Here is a 21598-nt window from a genome sequence, read left to right on the forward strand (position 1 = left end):
ATAGAAAAAGTTAAAGAAATAGAACCGAATGCAGACCGTGACCTGGTGACCAAAAAAATTAACAGCTTTCGGACAGCCTTCAAAAAGGAGGAACATAAAGTTGTGGAGTCTTTGAAGTCGGGGGCAGGCGTTGATGAAATATATAAGCCAAAGTTATGGTACTATGATCAGCTATCTTTTCTTAAAGATCAGTGCATTCCAAGAAGTTCACGTTCGAGCATGTCTGATCATGTTGAATATGAGGTAAGTACCTAAATAAAACAAATTTTATTTTCATGTTCATATTTTATTAAGTTTCATCATAATAACAAGTCGATCATATTTATTAAATTAACTTATTTTTTGTTTATGACACAAAATCATTCTGCCATGGAATACTACCCTCATTATTAAAATAATTAATAAAGTCTTGTCTAACCATCTTGGCCGCATTTGTAATATTCCCATAATTTCTACGACATAAGTGATTCATATTTGACTGAACGGTATTAAGCCCGGGTGTAATAGTTCCGTTTTCTCTGTCTTCCTGATCGTAACATTCTGATGGGGCGTAAAAATTACGCGAAGATGACATCAGAAAATTATGTAAAACACAACACGCCATTACTACGGATTCTATTCTGTGAGGTTCTATGTTTATTTGCGTGTGAAAAATTCTAAACCTTGATGCCAATATGCCGAATGCATTTTCAACTATCCGCCTCGCTCGAGACACGATAATTGTAAATCTTTCTTTCATGTGAATATAAGTCAATTTGTCGGAATGGTTTCATCATGTCGCATCTTAAAGGAAATGCATCATCAGCCACGAATACGTATGGGAGTCTTCTGGAACTGTGTTCCACGCTTTTCGCGAGGGGAATTTTTAAATTATTATTTTGTAATTTTTCATAAAATTCTGTATTTTGAAGAACACCTCCATCCATTGGTACCAAAATCGCACAGCAAGAATTGATAATTCGCATCCACTATTGCAATAAGAACCATGCTATGTTTTCCTTTGTAATTAAAATAATATGATCCACTATTTTCTGGAGGCGTAATATCTACGTGTTTCCCATCAATCGCTCCAAGGCAATGAGGGAAATTCCATCTTTCTTCAAATTGTTTGGATATAAATTTCCATTCCTGTTCAGTTCGTGGAAACTGAAATAGAAAAAAAACATAAGTATCATATTATTTTCATATATTATAATCATGGCATTAAACTTAATTAACATGAGGCGGCTAAGCCCATCGAAGAGACGATCGAGTCCACCAGTATCAGTGCCAACAATCGGCCCCAATCAAGACTATCAAAAATGAAAGCAGACTCACTTGTCAATGATGTACTTATAGTATAAGATCCCGCTATACTACGACCTTCACCGAGATGCTTATTTAATGAAACTTATTTTATATTTAATTTAATATGTCAATAAATATAATCCATATGGGTTGCCTAGCAAATTTCAGTCCAGAGTATGTTTAATGAATATTAAAAAAAAAATTTTTTTTTTATAATTAGCATGTAGTAAATTTTTTGAACTTTTTTCAATCAATATTTTTAATCAGGGTAGTATTATATATGTATCACTAAAAACTTATTTTATACTAAAGATGTATATAAACTTTAGTGTCACATAAAAAATATACACATAAATAATTAATTGATTAAAAACAACCTAACTTTTGCATATTCTATGGGCTTCATACTTTCGATTGGTATAGAATTTATCTAATAATCATACCGGTGAAATGTTTAAAAAAATATATTTTTTTTAAATTAATTAAAAATACTCTGGACTGAAATTTGCTAGGCAACCCATATGGATTATATTTATTGACATATTAAATTATATATAAAATAAGTTTCATTAAATAAGCATCTCGGTGAAGGTCGTTGTATAGCGGGATCTTAGACCATTATGTCGGTACAGAATCACTTTAAGCGACCCGCTATTAGCGAAGACCGATATGATGTTTTCGCTAAAAGTGTTGCGATCAAAATGCGTGAATTATCATTTATCACCACGCCGCCATAAAGCAGATTTATATATAAGTGTAGATTTTATTAGTGATTTGCTACTAGTTGGAAATATCTCTGTTTATGTCCAACAAACAATTTCAGTTTAAGTTAGAGTCATAAAGGTTGATTGTTTATAATATATTTATACTTTTAGAAAGTGAGAATTGAAAAACAGAAAGTACTCAATGAAATGAAAAATTCATAAAATGGATTCATAAAAATTATAAAATAGAAACTTAGTCTGGTATGAAATTATAACCCTTAAATCAACCTTTGCTTCCATATTGATGCTCCATCTTAGATATAAATTTAAGTTTTATGCTGATTTTAAGTTAATATTTATGTCAATTAACTTTTGTAACCAAAAATCAGTGATTTGCTACTAGTTAATATGTAAATGCAAAATCTGTTTAAGTAAGAAATGAATAAACATTGTATGTTATGTATTTGTCAGTTTTATTTTTGGTAATTTACCAATGTCTTCTTTAGTAGGAAAAGCCATTAAAGTGGTTAACAATATTAGTTTATTAAACGGTTTTATTTTTATTTTACAAGAATATACATATAATGCATATATGAATGACCCGTACCTACTAATAGTTAGGAATATTAAAACAATCAGGTAGCAAAATAAAAATGTTTCAGTTATGGTTATTTTTTATTAAAATAAGGCACCAAATATCTTCCTTAACATAATGCAGTCTACATAGAAAAAGAAGCATATTATGTAACCACTTATTAAACAATACAGACATTACTACTGAACACACACAGGTGCACCAAATTAAATGCATTACTTACTACCTAATGTAGATGTATTCATATTTATATATGTAGATAATTAACTAATAAATGTAAGTGTTAATTTGCAGCAATGTCAATATCTTGTTTGTGTGCTGTTATATAACGGGTCTTTCATTAAGGGCTTCCTATCTTCAAATTTAAATAAAACAAAATTTGTGTTAGATATCATCAACAATTTTTATTCGTTTGAAAGGCCTATCGATGCTATTATGTGTGGAATATAACATCGTTCAAATGTCCGCCCCGGCTTCTCAGGGTGGCGCGCATCCGAAATGTCCAAAGAAATATTGACCGATCATGCCGCCAACCCAAAATCCACACCAAACAGTGACTTTTTCGGGATGCATTGGACTCTCTTGGATCTCATGTGGATTTGTATCGGCCCAAATTCGACAATTTTGTTTGTTTACGTACCCATTCATCCAGAAATGGGCCTCATCGCTGAAGATGATTTTTCGATGAAAATTAGGGTCAGTTGCCAAGCGGGTGGTGGGAGTGTGAGTGAATGAATAACAGGAATCAACTTGTCAAAGCGTTCGGTACCGCGTAGTTGCAATTGAGCCGTGATTGTTTTAAGTAATTTTGTGCGTAATTATTAGTTATTGTTATTTAAATAACGTGATGAAGCCGAAAACTAGTGAAATTTGGCAGTACTTTGTAGAAGTAGACGATAATTATGCAAAATGCAAAAGTTGCGGGAAAAATTATTCAAGAAAAGGCCGGACAACAACATCACTGAAAGGGCATTAAAAATCTATACATAAAGAACAATTTGAAGAACTTTGTAAATTAGAAGAACAACGTGAAAAAGGAAAATTACAACAGACATCGTCTTTAACACCATTGCAGCAAGCTAGACGGCAATTGTCTTTAGAAGAATCCACGAAAAAAAATCAAATGTGGGATACTTCACACCCCAAAGCAAAGAAAATGGATGATGTTATCGGAGATGACTGCTTAACAGAATCTTCCGTTCCATTTTGTCGAAGGCATTGGTTTTCGCCGGGTTATGCAAACGGCTTTGCCAAATTACCAATTAAGAGGGCGTCAGTTTTTTACAGAACATATATGTGATGAAATATTTACTAAAATAGCTACCAAAATTGGACAAAGTCTCAAACATTTTTTAAAACTCTCATTTACCACCGATATTTGGTCTGAGCCAAGTGCTAATGTGTCGCTTTTGAGCCTTACTGCACATGGGATAACTGAAGATTTTACCCGTAAGCAAATTGTTTTAAAATGTTGCTCACTTCATGGCCGACATACCGGTGATATAATTTGTGACTATTTTAAAATGATGCTGCGGGACTGGAATATTCAGAACGAGCAATTGCACTGTTTTATTAGAGATGGTGGATCGAATATGGTAAGAGCAATGCATTTGGCTGAAATACCTGACATAAATTGCACAGTCCATCAACTTCAACTGTCTGTTCGTTCTGCACTCGACGAAATCCAGGTCAAGGACTTACTCGCAAAATGCAGGAAGATATCAGGCCATTTTAATCATTCACAAATTGCTCAAGATGAGCTGATAAAAATTCAAACGGAGCAACTTAATCAACCTGCCCTTCGCGTGATACAGGTCTGTGTAACCAGGTATGTTATTGTTTATATACTTACTTACTTACTTATTATATCATTCCAATGATACCTATAATTCGTTCATTATATTTAGCGCTTAAAATGGTGAACAGTTTTCAAAAAAACATGACGAGGAGTAACATTTTGTCTTCTTTATTTCATTACTAGGTGGTTTCCCCCTACTTGGTCCGCGTCAAATATAGTCCATGTTACGCGCAAATAGTGTAGCTACTCAACAGTGAAAGAATTTTTCAAATCCGTCCAGTAGTTTCGAAGCCTATTCGCGTCAAACAAACAAACAAATCTTTAATCTTAATAATATTAGGATAGATTATTTTTATTATTAATAATAATAATAATAATAATTCTTTATTTCAGATGGAATAGCACATACTACATGGCCGAACGGCTATTGAAGGTTAAAGATTCTATTTGCCTGTATGCCAGCAAACATAGTATTCCACAAATATCTCCAGAAGAGTGGTTGTACCTTAATAAATTAGTGGCAATTCTCACCCCCTTTGAAGAAATAACGAGAAATCTGAGCGATACAAACACTTGCATATCGTCAGTTATTCCTATGATACATGTACTGAAACATACACTGCAAATGGAAAAGGAAAAAATTGACACAAATCCAAATTTTAAGAATATCATTCAAAAACTAATTGAAGATATCAATTCTAGATTTTGTGACCTACAAAGCAATACCCTGTATTCGCTTGCTACATATTTGGACCCAAGGTACAAATTAAAGTTTTTTAATGACGTGATTAAAGAGCAAGTTCAGTCCGAACTAATACGTTTGCTAACCCTTTATGACTCGAATGTTGCAAGCCGAGTTGACGATGATGAACCTTCTGTGGCCAAGAGAGCGAGATTAGCATCAAATGCAAGTAATGTTGACCCAAGCACAAGTTTTGAGATTTTGTCACCAATACAAAGTGTGCATTCCAACCTGGCTGATATGTTGAAGAATTGCAGTGATGAAGAGGAATCGGAAAATGACAGCATGGATACCAACAGCAACCTCATGATATGGAAAACACTAATTAATGAATACAATAAAGAAAATAGACTCCAACTAAATGAAGATCCCTTATTGTGGTGGAGATATAACATTAAATATAAAGTTTTTGCTCCCATAGTTCGCATTTACTTATCGGCGCCACCAAGTTCAGTGCCAAGCGAACAGTTATTTAGTGCTGCTGGTTTAATTTATGAACCCTTGAGAAACCGCTTAGAAGGCGAAAAAGCCGCAAAGCTTTTGTTCGTAAAATATAATTTGCCTCTTGTCAATTTTGATTACTAAGATGAATCATGAACATGTATGACAATTGTACACATTATATATATTATAAATAAATGTTGCTGACTCTATTAATCATAAATTTATTTATATTTTCCCAACAAATTTCACCTCCGCCTCCGCCTCCGCTAAGTAGGCCTCCGTTACAACCCTAGTTTTTATCAACAGTTGTCACACAGCGACAATGTTGCAGAACAGAACAGTAGTGATTCCTCTGACGGTTCAATTAAATCACTGCTATTCTATCATAAATCTAAAGGTCTATTATGTATAAGATGATTCAATATCTAATTTAAAGTAATTTTCATTTTATTTTGAAGATTTAAATATTTTTGTTTCCTTTAACTTGATTTATCAGTCTTATTTTTAATTTTTATTTGTAGTCATTTTTTATTTCATTAATCTATCTGTGCTCCAAAGACTCACTGGCCAGTTTTAATTTTATTAGTGAAGCTATGTTATTTTTTTATTAAACGTTTATTATACTGTTCATGGTAATGAAAGAAGACTGCATTATGTTCCTATATTTATAGATATTTTAATAAAGCTAGTTTTAGCCTACACTTTTTGTTGTTTTTATTCATGAAGTACCACCACCACCACCACATACGACCACCTTTTCGAGATACCTACATGGCAGTTTACACGTAGCATAATGTCGTATATCAAACATACGACTTTATTCGCGTTGTTTATAACAACCTGATTAAAAGCATAAAGTCATAACAATAACATACGACGTTTCTCTAGTGAGTATAAGGTCGTATGTAACTAAAATTAGTAATTTTGCATAATTTTTTATAGCATCCAGCTTTGAGAGCACTTTTGTAACTAATAATTAATAGCATAGTGCAAAAATATCGGTTAAAACTGTTTAACAAATTAAGTTTATCATTAACGTACACAAAAATTGCTCTCCTGAAAAAATGCTTTTTTTGCCTTACGACTTCATGCGTGGGAGGCGTCGATATCACTGTTAAATACTTTGTGAGAAAGCACAAGACAAAAACCAACATTCAAGTGTGCCGGGCAGCCTTTATTGGCATTCTAAGAATCACTCCAAATCGGCTTAAAGGTGTGCTAGCAAGATATTGGAAGTCTGGCTGTATAGCCACAGAAAATCAGGGAGGAGACCGAAAAGAGTTTGAATTCCGGGCAAGAAAAGAAGTTGTCATAAATTTCATTCGAGATTTTAAACCTCTTGACAGCATTACACACGCGACAAGATAAGGCAACGAATCTATCTAGATCCATCACTCAACATCATAAAGATGTTCAAAATGCAAAATGACCAAGCAGCGCCAGGAATGTCAGTATCAGAATCATTATTAAGCAAAAACTGATGGTTCAGTTAAGAATCCACAAATTGAGAGCGAAAGCGTTTTTTGCCAAACTTAGGGAGGTGAAAGACGAAATGATCACCATCAGCTTTGACTGTCAAAAAAACCTACCTTTGCCGAAAGTGTCTGATCAAATGACGTAATATTCCCGGCAACTTTTCAGTTATAATACCACAAGAGCTTCAAAATTATCGGGTATTTCCCGATAGGTTCGTTGCAAACAAATATAGTCGTCTATATTTGTTTGCAGGGAACCTTGAGGGAAATGCCCGATAATTTTGAAGCTCGTGTGGTATTCGGGGGATTATTTTTCCGACCCAAATGTCGGCCAATAGAATTGCACCATGAGACGAAATGTACAGTTAACAAATAAGAATTTCATAATGAATAAAACAACTACTTAATACTTTTCTTGAAGCAACGACCAGAGAAAATTTTCACAAAAAATTATCAGTATAATACCATGTAGGTTGTACCACGTGACGTCGAATGGTGCAATTCTATTGGCCGATATTTGGGTCGGAAAAATAATCCTCTATAATTTCACTGTAGTTATAGGGTCTTCTAATGCCGAGCTTCAAAAAGAAAATGTCAAATCATACGTTTGGACGGAAGACATCACTGCCAAGTCATCAAATGAAATCTGCAGTGCATTATTGCACTGCTTAAATTCAGTGAATACTGAAAATATAAAGACTATTCGATTAATGTCAGACGGATGTCTGGGCCAGAACAAAAATTCGTTTATCATCGGCATGGCCAGTAAATTGCTTTCCGAGGCTCGTACGTTACAAACTACGTACGTTAAAAACTGTTGAAATTATTTTTCCAGTTACAGGGCACTCGTATATGCCAGCTGATCGCGTATTTGGCCTGACGGAAACGAAGATACGTAAACTTGAAACAATAGTTGATCCAAAAGAATATGAAGAAATAATGGCAGAGCACGCAATGGTTTATAAATTAGGTTCCCGTTTATGATTACAGGACTGCCGTGGGAGAAGTGGTGAAGCCTACTAATAAGTGGCACTTTCAGATAACTAAAATAAAAAGAGTTATTTAGAGAAGAGGCAAAAGAACCCACAAAATTTTGACAAGGGGTGAGATCTCATACCAAAGCGACACCGGCAGTAGCGAAATGCCTACTGCGTCCCACTAAAACTTTCATGGATATGACTCCAGAACAAGTCCAGCTGGGAGTCGGCGTGAAGGAAAAGAAATTAAAAGATGTGGAAACCTTGCTAAATACACACTACGGCTGTAACTGGGCTAACCTACAGGAGTTGGCATTTAGGGTATGTTCCGATATACACTGCGAGTACTGTATAGTGCTCCCACTGTTCAAAAATTCGTTCCGCTATGGACTGCCAGTATACAGCCGCAGCGTCCTAGGGAAATATATGACGTCACAAATGCCCGCTATACTTCTACTGCGAGCACTGGCGTTTTCGAGGTAAGGTACTCGCAGTGCTTTGATCACGTGATCAATCAAAACCACTTGAATGCCTAACGGCTGATATAACTTACAGTTTAATAACAAACATTTAAAATTCTAATTAAAGAATTAGCTTGGACTAATTAATGAAACAATGGAAAACTTACGAAAATTGAGTTTATTAGACTGTGTAAGTAATACTCTGTACGAGTTGAAAGTGACGCAGGAAATATTCGACCGTGCTAGAGAAGGTAAATTTATCATTGTATTAATGTTTGAAAAGTAAACTCCTCAGCTTTTTTGTTTTTATAAAAATTGTAATTATTTGTCGTTATTATTTTGCATGTTTGCTACTCAACTGTTGGAGCATTGTAAATTTAAAGGTAAAAATTTCAAGATAAAAATTTGAAATTAACCACAATAAGGTATACTGATAATTTACAAATGATTGTTTACTAACAATATCAGTACCTCTTATCGATTCAATAATTATGTATAGAGTAATAATTTTAAAATTTTAATTAATTGATGATCCACAGAATGTTATGTTTTTGATGGCCCTATTGAGGCTTATAATTTGGAAGAAATTGAAAAGGAAAGTCAATCTACATCAGATGCCGGTACGTTGGAAGCTGATCCGTTTTTCGAAACCCCTTCAACATCATTCAAGTCTTTTAAGGCGAATTCAATGCCAGAAAAGTCTTTCGACAAACCATCGATGGCTAAAAAGGCATCAAATCAAAAAAAAAATAAAAAAAGTACTGGTGAGTTATGGTAAAAGCCGAATAATTATATTTTCAGTAAATAAATCGGTAGGTTTTGAAAGTTCTTTTATGTTCCTCTAATAATGAAGTTGCGAAAAAAGCATTTTCGATAGATTTCATCAGAAAACTTCTAAAATTGTCTTCTAAAACCACTCTTGTTTATTTTATTTTTTCTTTGTAAAAACTGATTAGTCAGAAGAAATTTCTGGCAATTTTCAAAATTTAATTCTACTTTCGCATCATATAATTATCAATCAGATGATTATATTAGCATCAACTATAATATCCATTACTTTCTTATATATTTATATTAAATACATTGTTATAATCTAATTACAGATATAAAGAATTGGAGCAAAAATGAGGTTTTACTTCTTATTGCGGCTTATAAAGAACATCAACTTGAATTCCTGGAGGTAAATGTTAACAATGATGAAGTTTGAAAAAAGTTGCGAATGACGTCAACGAAACCCTTAGTGTGCAGGACTTGCCGCCCATTGCTAACGAGAAATTCAAGACTAAATAGGAAACGCTCAAACGTCATTACAAAGGTTTAAAAGATAGCAACAAAAAATCGGGGAACTCCTCAATAACATGGGCTTTCTATGATGTAATCATAGAAATTAATTACTTCTTGATACTATTCGAATTTTTTACAAATATTTTAAGTAAATTAATTTGTAGGAAATGGAAGAAGTATTTGGTGAGCAACCATGGGTTAAACCTCTTTCTACTGCCGGATCAAATTCTACCAATAAAATGGGTACTTATATTATTTTATTTCGTAAAATAGTTTTTAGTGTAACATAACAGTTAGACGAACTTAAATAAAATATATATTCTTCTTCTATTTCATAAACTTACAACAGAATCGGTAAAAATAAAATTTCGATATTTTACAGATCCTGAAATTATCAGCCCACCACGAAAGCGGCAGAAAACTTTAACAAGCTACTGTGAAGAATTACTTGCAGCTAAAAAAGAAAATAGTGAAACTCGAAAACAACATCATCGTAAGAAAATCGCATCTATAGCTCAATTATCTTGTGCTCTCAATAAGCTTGTAGAACACATAACAAAAGGACAAGGAGACTTTTTTGTTGCACAGAGTTATTTTTTTCATATTCTAATTTTAATATGCCTTAGAAAAGGTCAAAGCTTTGATGCACTCATTTGAAAACTGTGTCGAAAAACGAAGCTGACTAGTATACTGGACTGCGTTCCGTTTTAAATTGTTACCAGTATAGCTGGCTATAGAGAAACGGTTTCACAGTATACTAAATTGACGGTACTCTGTACAGTGGTCGCAGTGTATATCGGAACATACCCTTTATAAAAACGTACTGGCCAGGAATTATCTTTCAATCCGTGAGAACGATCCTTGTTGTGAACATGAGGCGGAAGAAGTATTAGATTTTGTGTGACTACCTACACGTATGTGAACATGAGATAATTTAGTTTTTAAGAATTTAATTTTAATTATACCTACATTTCTTTAATAAACTTGTTAGGTCTATTTATTATTCCTACCTAATATTAATCCTTTATAATTTTTATAATTCCTTGCCCTTAGTCCGTCCACTTGTGAGCTGTTATTCAAACTCCTAACAAACGCAGCCAAGTCCAGTACTTCGGTTTCTTGTACCGTTACTAGGTAAATACAAAATAAAAAAACGTTTTATGGCTAGACAACCTTTTTGGACTTGGCTTGTTTTGAAATTTAGCGACTCATATGTCGGAAAAAATCCAGAAGGGGAGGTTCAGAGGCTTTTTCAAGAGAAAAAAATATTTGTCACTGTTCCTTGCCAAAAAGTTGTGCAGGTATATAATCGCTATATGGGTGGTGTCGACCTTCTTGACTCCATACTCGGTTATTATCGCATATTACACTGATACCGATTTCTCTGATATGTGTGAACACGGGTGACTGATGGCACGTCCCTGACCCGGAAATGTGTGGATAGCGCTTAATAGAGGAATGCCCACGGCTCGAACTCCTCAGACACAATCACCTACAGAGAAACAGGAAATCCCACAATCCCTACTCCCTCATAAATACCAATCACAAAACCGTAACATCCCTCCTAAACATGGCAACTAAAATTATAGATTCCATTAAAGATTATAATAACCCCCCAACAACCAGCTAGTAATCCACCTGTTACCTACATGCAAAGTTATTAATACTATACTAACTGTCAAAATTAATTTTACTTTGTACATATATTTGTATTTGTACGCCATTACATTGTTCTACCTTTCAAACAGAACTGTTTTACACTATTTTTCTTTGTTTTTTACTTTATTCTATTCCTATATGTAGTAGATTTAAGATAAGATGTTACATAAATAAGCGAACTGAATTACAACAATGTATAACGCACTAGCTCATAAGACCCTATAAAACCCACTTAAAAATTAAGACAACAATATTTCTGCATAATTCAAATTGTAATTAATATAGACATAATGTAAAGGTGATATCAAACGGTTCATTTTTTGTTCATTTTCACCTTTCATTCGTAACCTGAATTCATTAGTGAACCGATCCAACAGTGTTGGATATTGGCATCCGGTATCTTTCATTCCCACTCCGAATGAACGAGAAATGAACGGTCTGAACACTGAGAGAGCGTTCATTCGGATTCGGCCATTTTGTTTCGAGTCCTGTAGCCGACGGACATCAAGTTGTCGACGAAGTTATAACTTTTTTTTCTGTGTGTTATTATATAGTTTTAATGCGGCAAAATGGTGTTCAAGTGGAACGATCAAAATACATTACTTTTTTTGGAGAACTTTAAAAATTATCAATGCCTTTGGAACTACAATTGTTGAATACAAAGACCGAACAATGCGGGCAAACTCTATAAAATCTCTAATCAGTGATTTACTTAGAGATTACTAAAGAAGATATTAAACATAAAATAAAAACGATAAGGACCCAGTATACAACAGAATTAACCAAAATAAAGCAGTCTACTAAAAGCGGTTGCTCTTCTGACGATGTCTATGTACCGACCCTGTACTGGTTTAAACATGCAGAATTTTTAAGCAGTGTATGCGTCCCACGGCAGAGTACATCAAGACTCGTAAGTAGAATCTTTTATCAATCCATATCCATAATCTTAATCCATATCCTAGTAACTCTGTCTGTCTGTTCGATAAGCGACCACTACGTGAACTAGGTAGGTACCTACTTAATACTTATACTCAAACAAAAACAACGTATATGAATTGTATACATTATTACATCATATTCTTCTTATCATGTTCCATTGTCATGGTACAGTGCATGAAGTGACGAACTTTTCTGCATATACGTCACGCACGCGGCGGGCATTTTCACTATGATTTCTTGCATTGGTTGGTGGTAGATCGCTTAATGCTAAAGATGGTACTTCTCGCCATTCTCCAGGTACAATGGACCCTGTGACCCAATCCGCAGTTTCCAGTGATCGTTGTTGCACGTAGTCCACTGTAGTTTTTCTGAGCCAATTATGTAATGCACACGTCATTTTAACAAGTTGTTGTCGAGACAGAATACGAAATTCCACCCGTATCACCTCGACGTCCGCCGTTCCACAACTGAGCGTTTTTCAAGGCAGTTTTTGCCGCGCACAACCACTATGTGGAACCAGCTGCCCACTGAAGTATTTCCGAACCAATTCGACTTAGGGTCATTCAAGAAAAGAGCGTACCTATTCTTAAAAGGCCGGCAACGCACTCACGAGCCCTCTGGCTCTGAGAGTGTCCATGGGCGGCGGTATCACTTAACATCAGGTGAGCCTCCTGCCCGTTTGCCCCCCGTTCTATGAAAAAACAAAAACTTTTTGCACTGACAATGGAATCGCCTTTTCATAGATTCGAAATTTTGATACTTATATTCCAAAAGAGTTTTCGACCACTCGTCGAGCTCTTGACAGCCGATAGTTAAATATTTTTTGTTTATCGCCAAACTCTCCTCTAGTATTATATGGTTCCAAAACATCCGTCCGCAACCAACTGTAGAATTTCTTGAAACTTTCAACGATTTGTTTAATGTCTTTAACTCAACAACCTATAAACAAGGAATTAAAAGATCGCTTGGTGAAAAAAATGAATTTGAAACATTCAATTTTCTTTACAAGGCAGAAGATTATATAAAGTCACTTAAAATTTACAACCAAGTCAAAAGAACAAGAGGAAGAAGGATAAAAATAATTATTAGTAAAAAGTTAGTCTTGCAAGCAAAATGCAAAATGCGATTTCTTGGGTTTTTAATAGACATTCAGAGTTTGAAATACTTGTACCGAGAATTGGTTCAACAGAATAAAGTGATGAATTACATGTCAACAAACAGGTTCAGTCAAGACCGCTTAGAACCTTTTTTCGGACTAATAAGGCAACATGGCGGGCGCAATAATAACCCTACCACCGAACAATTCCGTGGCATATATAAAAAAGCACTCTGCCATCTAGAACTACGGAGCAGTTTCACGGGGAATTGTTTGCCAATTGATAACTTTTCAATTTTGGGTTGTTCATCAGCCCTTGAAAAAACAAATATGACCACGTCAGGTTGTGCAATACTGAATCTGACCCAACGACGAAGGCGTCACAATCTGCTGAAGATGAACAATGTGATATAAACGAGCTAGGTCTGGATATACATAGTTGCTCACCTCACAGTATAAAATTGATTTTTGTTTAGATGGCAAAGAGCAATCACTTACTTGTGGACATATTCTGTCACAATATTAATAAATTCATCAGTGTCATTAAAGACATCCTCCATCGTAGGTTAAGTGCTGACCCTTGTGGCCCTGGTTGCTATAACTAAATGACTTGACCCACCCTCATCGTTAAACTGGTGTCGAGGAACTTCTTATTTTTTTACTATGTTACCTTTATAGTCATGAGCTTTTTCATTATTGTAACATTAATTTTGCAGTGTGCACATAGTTTTACGTTAGAATCCAGTTCAAAACTCTTAGTTTTAAGTTTATTTTTGTAAAGATTGTAATGTGTTTTGTGCATCAAATAAATAAAAAAAAAATAGAATTTTTTCTTTGATAAGTAATTGTTTTGTATTTTTTTTTTGTTTTGAAATGTTTGTTTTGTTTAATAATCTCTTTATGATCTCTATATGTATGTCATGTTTGCCTATAAGTGCTTGTCACATTAAAAATTGTATTTTGTGTTTGTTTTTACGAATGTCTCAGTGTGCCAAGCGTTGGCAAGCTTTTTATCAATAAAAAAAAAAAGTGTTTTAGATAAAGAAAATGGTATAAGCGATTTGTCAAAGCAAAATGTCGGATACATTTCAGGGTGGGTTGTTAAAAAAATTGTGAAAAAAATTAAATGTCATACATGTTGCAGTGCGTTAATATCTGATCGATGATTAACCTTTCGCAGATTAATTAATTTGAGAAACTTAGGTGGTTTGCTTTTTCCCACACAGGATGTATATGATATATGTATCAAAACTGAATCTCTTTTGAAACTTCACAAAAAACTAAATGGCTATGATTATATACGTAATGAAAATGAGTATAAAGTTTTTCAAACTAAAATATTGAAATTGTTTATTGAATCGAATGTTTTTAATAATTTAAATGACCATTCTCTGGAGCAACCGGCAACTTGGAACCATAAAATTCTATTGATAAAATCTGTTATCAAATACTACTGTTTAAATGATTATAGTTTTATGTTCAACCAATAGATGTCGCCTGTGGAATCTTGAATCGCGATATTGTTTTGATTCAAGAATAGTATAAGTATTTCGTTGTATTTTTATTAAATATCTCAGCCTTAGAAATGGTGATTTTCTTGATCATGGTCATTCGAGTCGGATAATGAAGAATCAAGCGACAGTGTTGCCATCTGAAACGGAGTAGAGCAGTACCAACCAAAAGTCAGTGAGCAAAATTGGTATAGTCAAAAACTGTAAGTAGAAAATCTATATTATCAGTAGAAGAGGTGCCAAGCAAAAATAACCCTTAACCACTAGGAAGAAATGTCTTAGAAAATTAACAGTGTGAATGTACTTGTAAAATTTTAACCAAAACCGTGGTTATACGGGGAATCCATGACCAATTTTTCCTAAGTTAATAATAACTAAACACTTAAAAAAATTCACCTATACTGGACTTAGAAAAATTTGCTCACTGATTTAAAAAAAACCCGATATTTATAATGGATTTGTTGATAAGACTACAAGAAGATATACAAAAGAAAATTCAGCGAGCCTTTACCAACTTTAAGAAATCTCCAAAGGACAGAATAACTGTGTCTTATATTGAAACACGAATTGAGACTTTGGATAAGTATTGGGAATCATTCGACACAACGCATCAGAAACTAATATGCGAATCGGAAAAGGATGATTTAGAAATGTCGGGATATGTTATTAAGGATATTTGTGGTTTAGTTGAGGAATTGTATACCGATTATAAGTCTGAATTGAAGGAGTGTTTAAAAACATGTGTTCAAGCACAGAAGAAAACTTCTTCAGCTTCAGAAGCGAATTATGATGCAGAGCAGAGTGGGGTCAAATTGTCTAGAATTCTAGGTTCAAATCATACGGTTTTAACTTGTCGTTTGCCCACTAGGTGCCGCATCTGTCAAAGGAAACACCATTCATTATTACATTCAAACAATCATGATGTAACCTTACAACCAGGAGATACTAGTGTTGTGGCAGCAACAGCTACAACAACAGGCGAGATCGTAGAAACTAAAATTACCACTTGTTTCTCTAGCAATAAGAATCAAGTTTTATTGGCAACAGCTTTAGTAAAAGCTGAAACAAATCTCGGATCTCAAATGACACTAAGATCTTTATTGGATCAAGAATCACAGGCATCCTTTATCACGGAGTCTGCAGTCCAACTTCTTGGACTGAAGAAAATACATACCAATAGTGTCATTACGGGGGTAGGAGGTGATGAGAACACATCACTGAATTCCAAATATGCAGTTTTTATCAAACTACAATCAATTCAAGATCCGACTTTTACCATCAATGTCAAGACTTATGTACTCAAAAAACTAACGTCATTCCTTCCTGAAAGAAAGTTTATGATCAAGTTGTGGCCAACTCTACCAAGAGTGACGTTAGCAGACCCAAATTTTAACGTACCTAACAAAATAGACCTCTTACTGGGAGCGTAGGTATATTGTCATATTTTAACTAAAGGCTTAATAAAGTGTCCGCAAGGAACACTCCACTCCGGATCGCCGAGGTGTTCGGTTGCATTGACTGGTGAACCGTATCAATAGTGCTCTCAAACTTACTTAAACAACGGCGCCAAGCAGTCTACGGAGCAAGAGTGTGAGTAAGACGCTACGCAAAGAACCAAACGCATATACACCACATTGCCCGTCGTTGCGTGGGCTCCGCCTTCTTTACACGCACACCACGATCCCTACACACGTTGCCTCGACGCCGCGCACCTCTACACCTGCGCAAGCGCAACCTGCCCCAACGATCAACGTTTCGACCCGACGGCAAATTTAGACCTACGCGTTAATTTAATTATTTAGTCCTGCAAAATGTCAACTGTGCGCACGCCTCCCGATACTAATCGACGCAACCACAACGACACCGCTTAACCGTTAAGCCTCTGACCCACAATTGGACACTTCAGGATGTAAAATAGACAATACTGACCAATTTTCGTTTATCTCGAGGAGAACAAAGAGGAAACATAATGAAATTACAGACGGAATGTCTCAACTTCTTAGCATGTTTAATGAATGTTCATCAAAACAGGATACAAAGATGGCAAACTTAAATGCTTCTATCACCACTGTAATGGAACAAAATATAGACATCCAAAAAACAGTTGAGTTTATCTCTAGTAAATATGATGAAATGTTAATAACAATGCAAAAGCTCCAGGAGGAAAACCTGTCATACAAGAAGCAGATAAATTCACTAGAGACTAAAATAGACATGCTGGAAAAAAACTCCCACGCTACAAAACTTGAAATTCGTAATGTTCCTAAGTCTGGACAAGAGAACAAAGAGACCCTTACACGTATAGTGAAAAATATTGGTACTGCCGTTGGCTTAAACCCCACCCTGGCATCGAGTGAAGTAAGAGATATTTACCGTACGAAATCCTCTTCAATAATCATCGACTTCACCACGACATCAAGACTCACTCCTAGTTAAATCCAAATCCTTCAATAAGGAAATGAAGGGGTCAAAAATGCCACTGCTAAATACGTCCCATTTAAATATACCTGGGCCCGCCCACACTATATTTTTTTGTTATTTAGTTATTTGTGAGTAGCTTGCAATTATCGGTTGGGCGAACTATAGTGAATATCTTTTAAATGTTATTGTAGGCTTTTTATAACCTCTTCAATAATTATTCGAGGTCACTTTGAAAATGGAATTTGGGGTTCAAAGTTCCTCTAATGTGGGGCTAATTGTTCCGGGGAACAACGTGCCCCGTTATGAAACACGTAAATAATAAAACTAATATTTTTTTTAGGATGAGAAACTATAAACGGAAAACCGAACGGGGCAAGGTTTCGATAGACCTTTTGCAGTGGGGAGCTGATGCTGTTATTAAATCTGGTCGTAAGCTTAAAACGGTAGCTCGGGAACTAGAAATATGTCATATGACATTAAAAGTTGAAAGCCGGTTTAACACCAACTGTGGGTTACTATTCTAGACAGGTTTTCAATCACGACCAGGAGAAGACAATGGCAGATTATTTGTAAAAATGTGCATCAATTTACTTTGGTCTCTTGCCAGAAGAAGTGAGGAAGTTAGCATATAGTTGTGCTGTTAAATTTGACATGCCTAACGGGTTCACGGGTTTTCTGAAAAGAAATCCGAAGAAAAGAAGAAGCTGTTAAACCCTTACCTAAAGCACCACCGAGATCATCTACAACAAATATGCGACGAATAAGAAAATCAGGAATACTGACAGATACGCCTGAAAAGAATGCTTTGTCTGAAGAAAAAGCAAGAAGAGGAAAGAGCAATAGGAAAATAAAGGGGAAGGAAATTCTAAAAAAAGTCGGAAAGAAAAAGGCAACCGGTGAAAACAAGCGCAATTCTATAGTGACACGTTAATCCGTAAATTGTAAAGAAAATGCGACTCGGAAAATCCTGCAGGAAGATGATCATGGAAGTGATAGTGAAGAAGACAGCCTGGAATGGTATTGTTTAATATGTTGCGACTCATATTCTAATTCACAATCAGGTGAACAATGGATTGAATGCGTCATGTGTAAGAATTGGTCTCATTTAAAATGCCTAAAATCTAAAGATGTTTATTACTATGTTTGTCCGAATTGTATTTCTGACGACGAAATCTTTAAATAATTAATTTTTAAGCACTGCGAGACTGAAATAAAACTATAATTTAAGTAAACCTTTAATTAGATTATTGATCTCGGTAAAGAAAATGCTATGAGACTGAATATAGAAACTTTTGTTGGCAATGTTAAAATTTGTTGATTTTTCTTTTTGTTTTAATTAAAATAAATGGTTTGGTTTTTTGACAAATTGACGTTTGTCAAAGTTGATTATTATTATAGATGTTTATTAGATATAAGCCCTAATTTAATTTTTATTTACTTAAAATAAATAATAATATACATTGAAATAAATAACTTAACTTAACTCAGCACATTTCGAGGCAAATCATTTGTATGTGACGCCACTGGGTCTTCGTAAATTAAAACCTGATGCCATACCAGCCTTTCGGCCAACAACGGAACCATCAATAGGTACACAACCTGCTGATCAAAACAGACCTAGTTCACCCCTATGCGATCTAAATGTGTCGGATACAGATTCCGTTTTCGATACACCGAGAAAAATTCGCCTAAAGAAACAATTACACATTGAAAAAAGCAAAAGAGAAAAATTCAGAAGAGAGAATATGAACCTGAAAAAAGAAACAAGTATTATAAAACCAAAAATAATTCTCTGCGAGAGCTAGTTAAGTCCTTGAATATAAAAAAAATAATAATAAAGAAGATTTAATTGAATTAGAAGGGAAAGCTGCGGAGGCAAACAATGACTTTTTTGACTGACTTGTGAAAAAAGGAAAAGAATTCCGCCAACTCTAAGAAAATTTTACGCAACGTTGCATTACTATTCTCCGGCTGCCTACAAGTACGTTAGAGGCAAATTCAACAATACGTTGCCGCATCCGCGTACTATTTCCAAGTGGTACGAGAAAAGTGATGTCTCTCCTGGATTCACTCAACAGGCATTTGAAAAACTTCATCAAAAATCTAAAACGAAAACAGTTACAGCGACATTGGTCGTTGACGAAATGGCAATACGTCAAAGGACAACCTGGAATGGTCGGAAGACGATGGGACTTGTAGATGAAGGCTTGGGACCAAAAGACGAAGTTGCGACTCAGGCTTACGTTTTCATGCTAGTTTCAAGCACTGAAAACTGGAAAATTCCATTAGGTTACTTTTAAGGGCCTTTTTATACTCATAAACAGCCTACGTGCTGAACAACGTGCAAGCTTAATACAAATGTTTATTACTAAATGTTACGATGTTGGTGTCGATGTCATTGCATTGACGTTTGACGGTTGTGCAGCCAATGTAGCAACAGCCGAAATTCTAGGTTGCAATTTTGAGAACATCAACAGCTTACACACCACTTTCCCTCATCCCTCGTGCAATACCAAACGAGTTGCTGTTTTTTTTGATGCATGCCATATGCTCAAGTTAGTGAGGAATACATTCGACTCAAAAAAACTTTTGTTTAGTGAAGCAGGACGCGTTGCATGGTTGTACTTGGTTAAATTACAGAAACTTCAAGAAACAGAAGGCTTCAAGTTCGCAAACAAATTGACTGTACGTCATATTGCTTTCAGGAACCAAATAATGAAAGTCAACCTAGCAAGCCAATTACTAAGTAGAAGCGTAGCGAAAGCACTGACCTTATGCTCAGAGATGGTTACCGGACATAAAGGCGGCCACTGACGATACGTCCATTAATCCGAATGGAGTAGTCGTCCAAAATCGTCCCATGAATGGTAAAAAAGTATTCCATTTGGATGGACGTCAGGCAGCTCTGGATTTCCAAACGGATTGAAATCCATGCGTCCAGACCAAATGGACGTCATCCGCGGCCGTTCGTCAATGTCAGAAACGTGCGCCACGCCATATGGAAGCAGTCCGAATTGTCCGTGAATGGGCGAAACGGCGTCCATTTTTTTGAGGTTATTGTTTCAGTTTATGTTTTGATGTCGATGGTGGTGCATGTGCTGTGTATTTGTCAAGCGTTATAATTTTGTTTTTATTGTGACTGTTGCGCGTGACTTTGTGTTGGAAGTATTAGAAAAATATAAAAGTATTCCTATTTTTTTTTTAATGTTATTTATTTATTTATTTAAATAAATATATTTATATTATTAAATAAATAAAAGTATTTCTTTGTTTCAACCAATCCTTCATCCACCTTATCTTAGGTTTTTTTTGTCTTTTTAATAAAATACACACAACTGCTGCCACCAGTAAAGTATTGTTATCCATAGTATTATTGATTTCCGTTCCGTACGATTGCAAAGTTCGAAGTGACGCCATGCATCCAAATGGAAGTATTGTGAATGGTACCGTATCTCGATAAATTTCCATTTGGAGTGCATCCAAAAGGAAGTTTACTAAATGGCGGCCACTGACGTACCGTCAGTGGCCGCCTTAAGTTCAGCAATGTAGAACCAACTGTAGAATTTCTTGAAACTTTCAACGATTTGTTTGATGTCTTTAACTCAACAACCTATAGACAAGGATTTAAAAGATCGCTTGGTGAAAAAATGAATTTGAAACATTCAATTTTCTTGACAAGGCAGAAGATTATATAAAGTCACTTAAAATTTACAACCAAGTCAAAAGAACAAGAGGAAGAAGGATCAAAATTATTATTAGTAAAAAGTTAGTCTTGCAAGCAAAATGCAAAATGGGATTTCTTGGGTTTTTAATAGACATTCAGAGTTTGAAATACTTGTACCGAGAATTGGTTCAACAGAATAAAGTGATGAATTACATGTCAACATACAGGTTCAGTCAAGACCACTTAGAACTTTTTTTCGAACTAATAAGGCAACATGGCGGGCGCAATAATAACCCTACCACCGAACAATTCCGTGGCATATATAAAAAAGCACTCTGCCATCTACGGAGCAGTTTCACGGGGAATTGTTTGCCAATTGATAACTTTTCAATTTTGGGTTGTTCATCAACCCTTGAAAAAATAAATATGACCACGTCAGGATTGTGCAATACTGAATCTGACCCAACGACGAAGGCGTCACAATCTGCTGAAGATGAACAATGTGATATAAACGAGCTAGGTCTGGATATACATAGTTGCT

At 35.1% G+C, this 21598-nt stretch overlaps 1 protein-coding gene and 1 long non-coding RNA gene across 3 annotated transcripts; both read left to right on the forward strand.

Annotated features, from left to right (window-relative positions):
- The first annotated feature begins 3295 nt into the window (after window positions 1-3295).
- On the forward strand, window positions 3296-5718 carry LOC125058197 (zinc finger BED domain-containing protein 4-like). Its single transcript, XM_047662236.1, has 2 exons — window positions 3296-4414; window positions 4778-5718. Exons 1-2 carry the CDS (start codon window positions 3822-3824, stop codon window positions 5709-5711), a joined length of 1527 nt encoding a protein of 508 aa, XP_047518192.1. The 5' UTR covers window positions 3296-3821; the 3' UTR covers window positions 5712-5718.
- Window positions 5719-8827: 3109 nt separating this feature from the next.
- LOC125058233 lies at window positions 8828-10382 on the forward strand. Of its 2 annotated transcripts, XR_007118348.1 has the most exons (5): window positions 8828-8866; window positions 9023-9247; window positions 9587-9857; window positions 9932-10010; window positions 10150-10382. It is a non-coding gene; the product is annotated as an uncharacterized LOC125058233 (long non-coding RNA). The 2 variants fall into 2 exon arrangements; XR_007118347.1 differs by having other exon boundaries at window positions 9587-10010.
- The last annotated feature ends 11216 nt before the right edge of the window (window positions 10383-21598 follow it).

This window comes from Pieris napi, chromosome 18 (genome assembly GCF_905475465.1).
Source record: "Pieris napi chromosome 18, ilPieNapi1.2, whole genome shotgun sequence".
NCBI lineage: Eukaryota > Metazoa > Arthropoda > Insecta > Lepidoptera > Pieridae > Pieris > Pieris napi.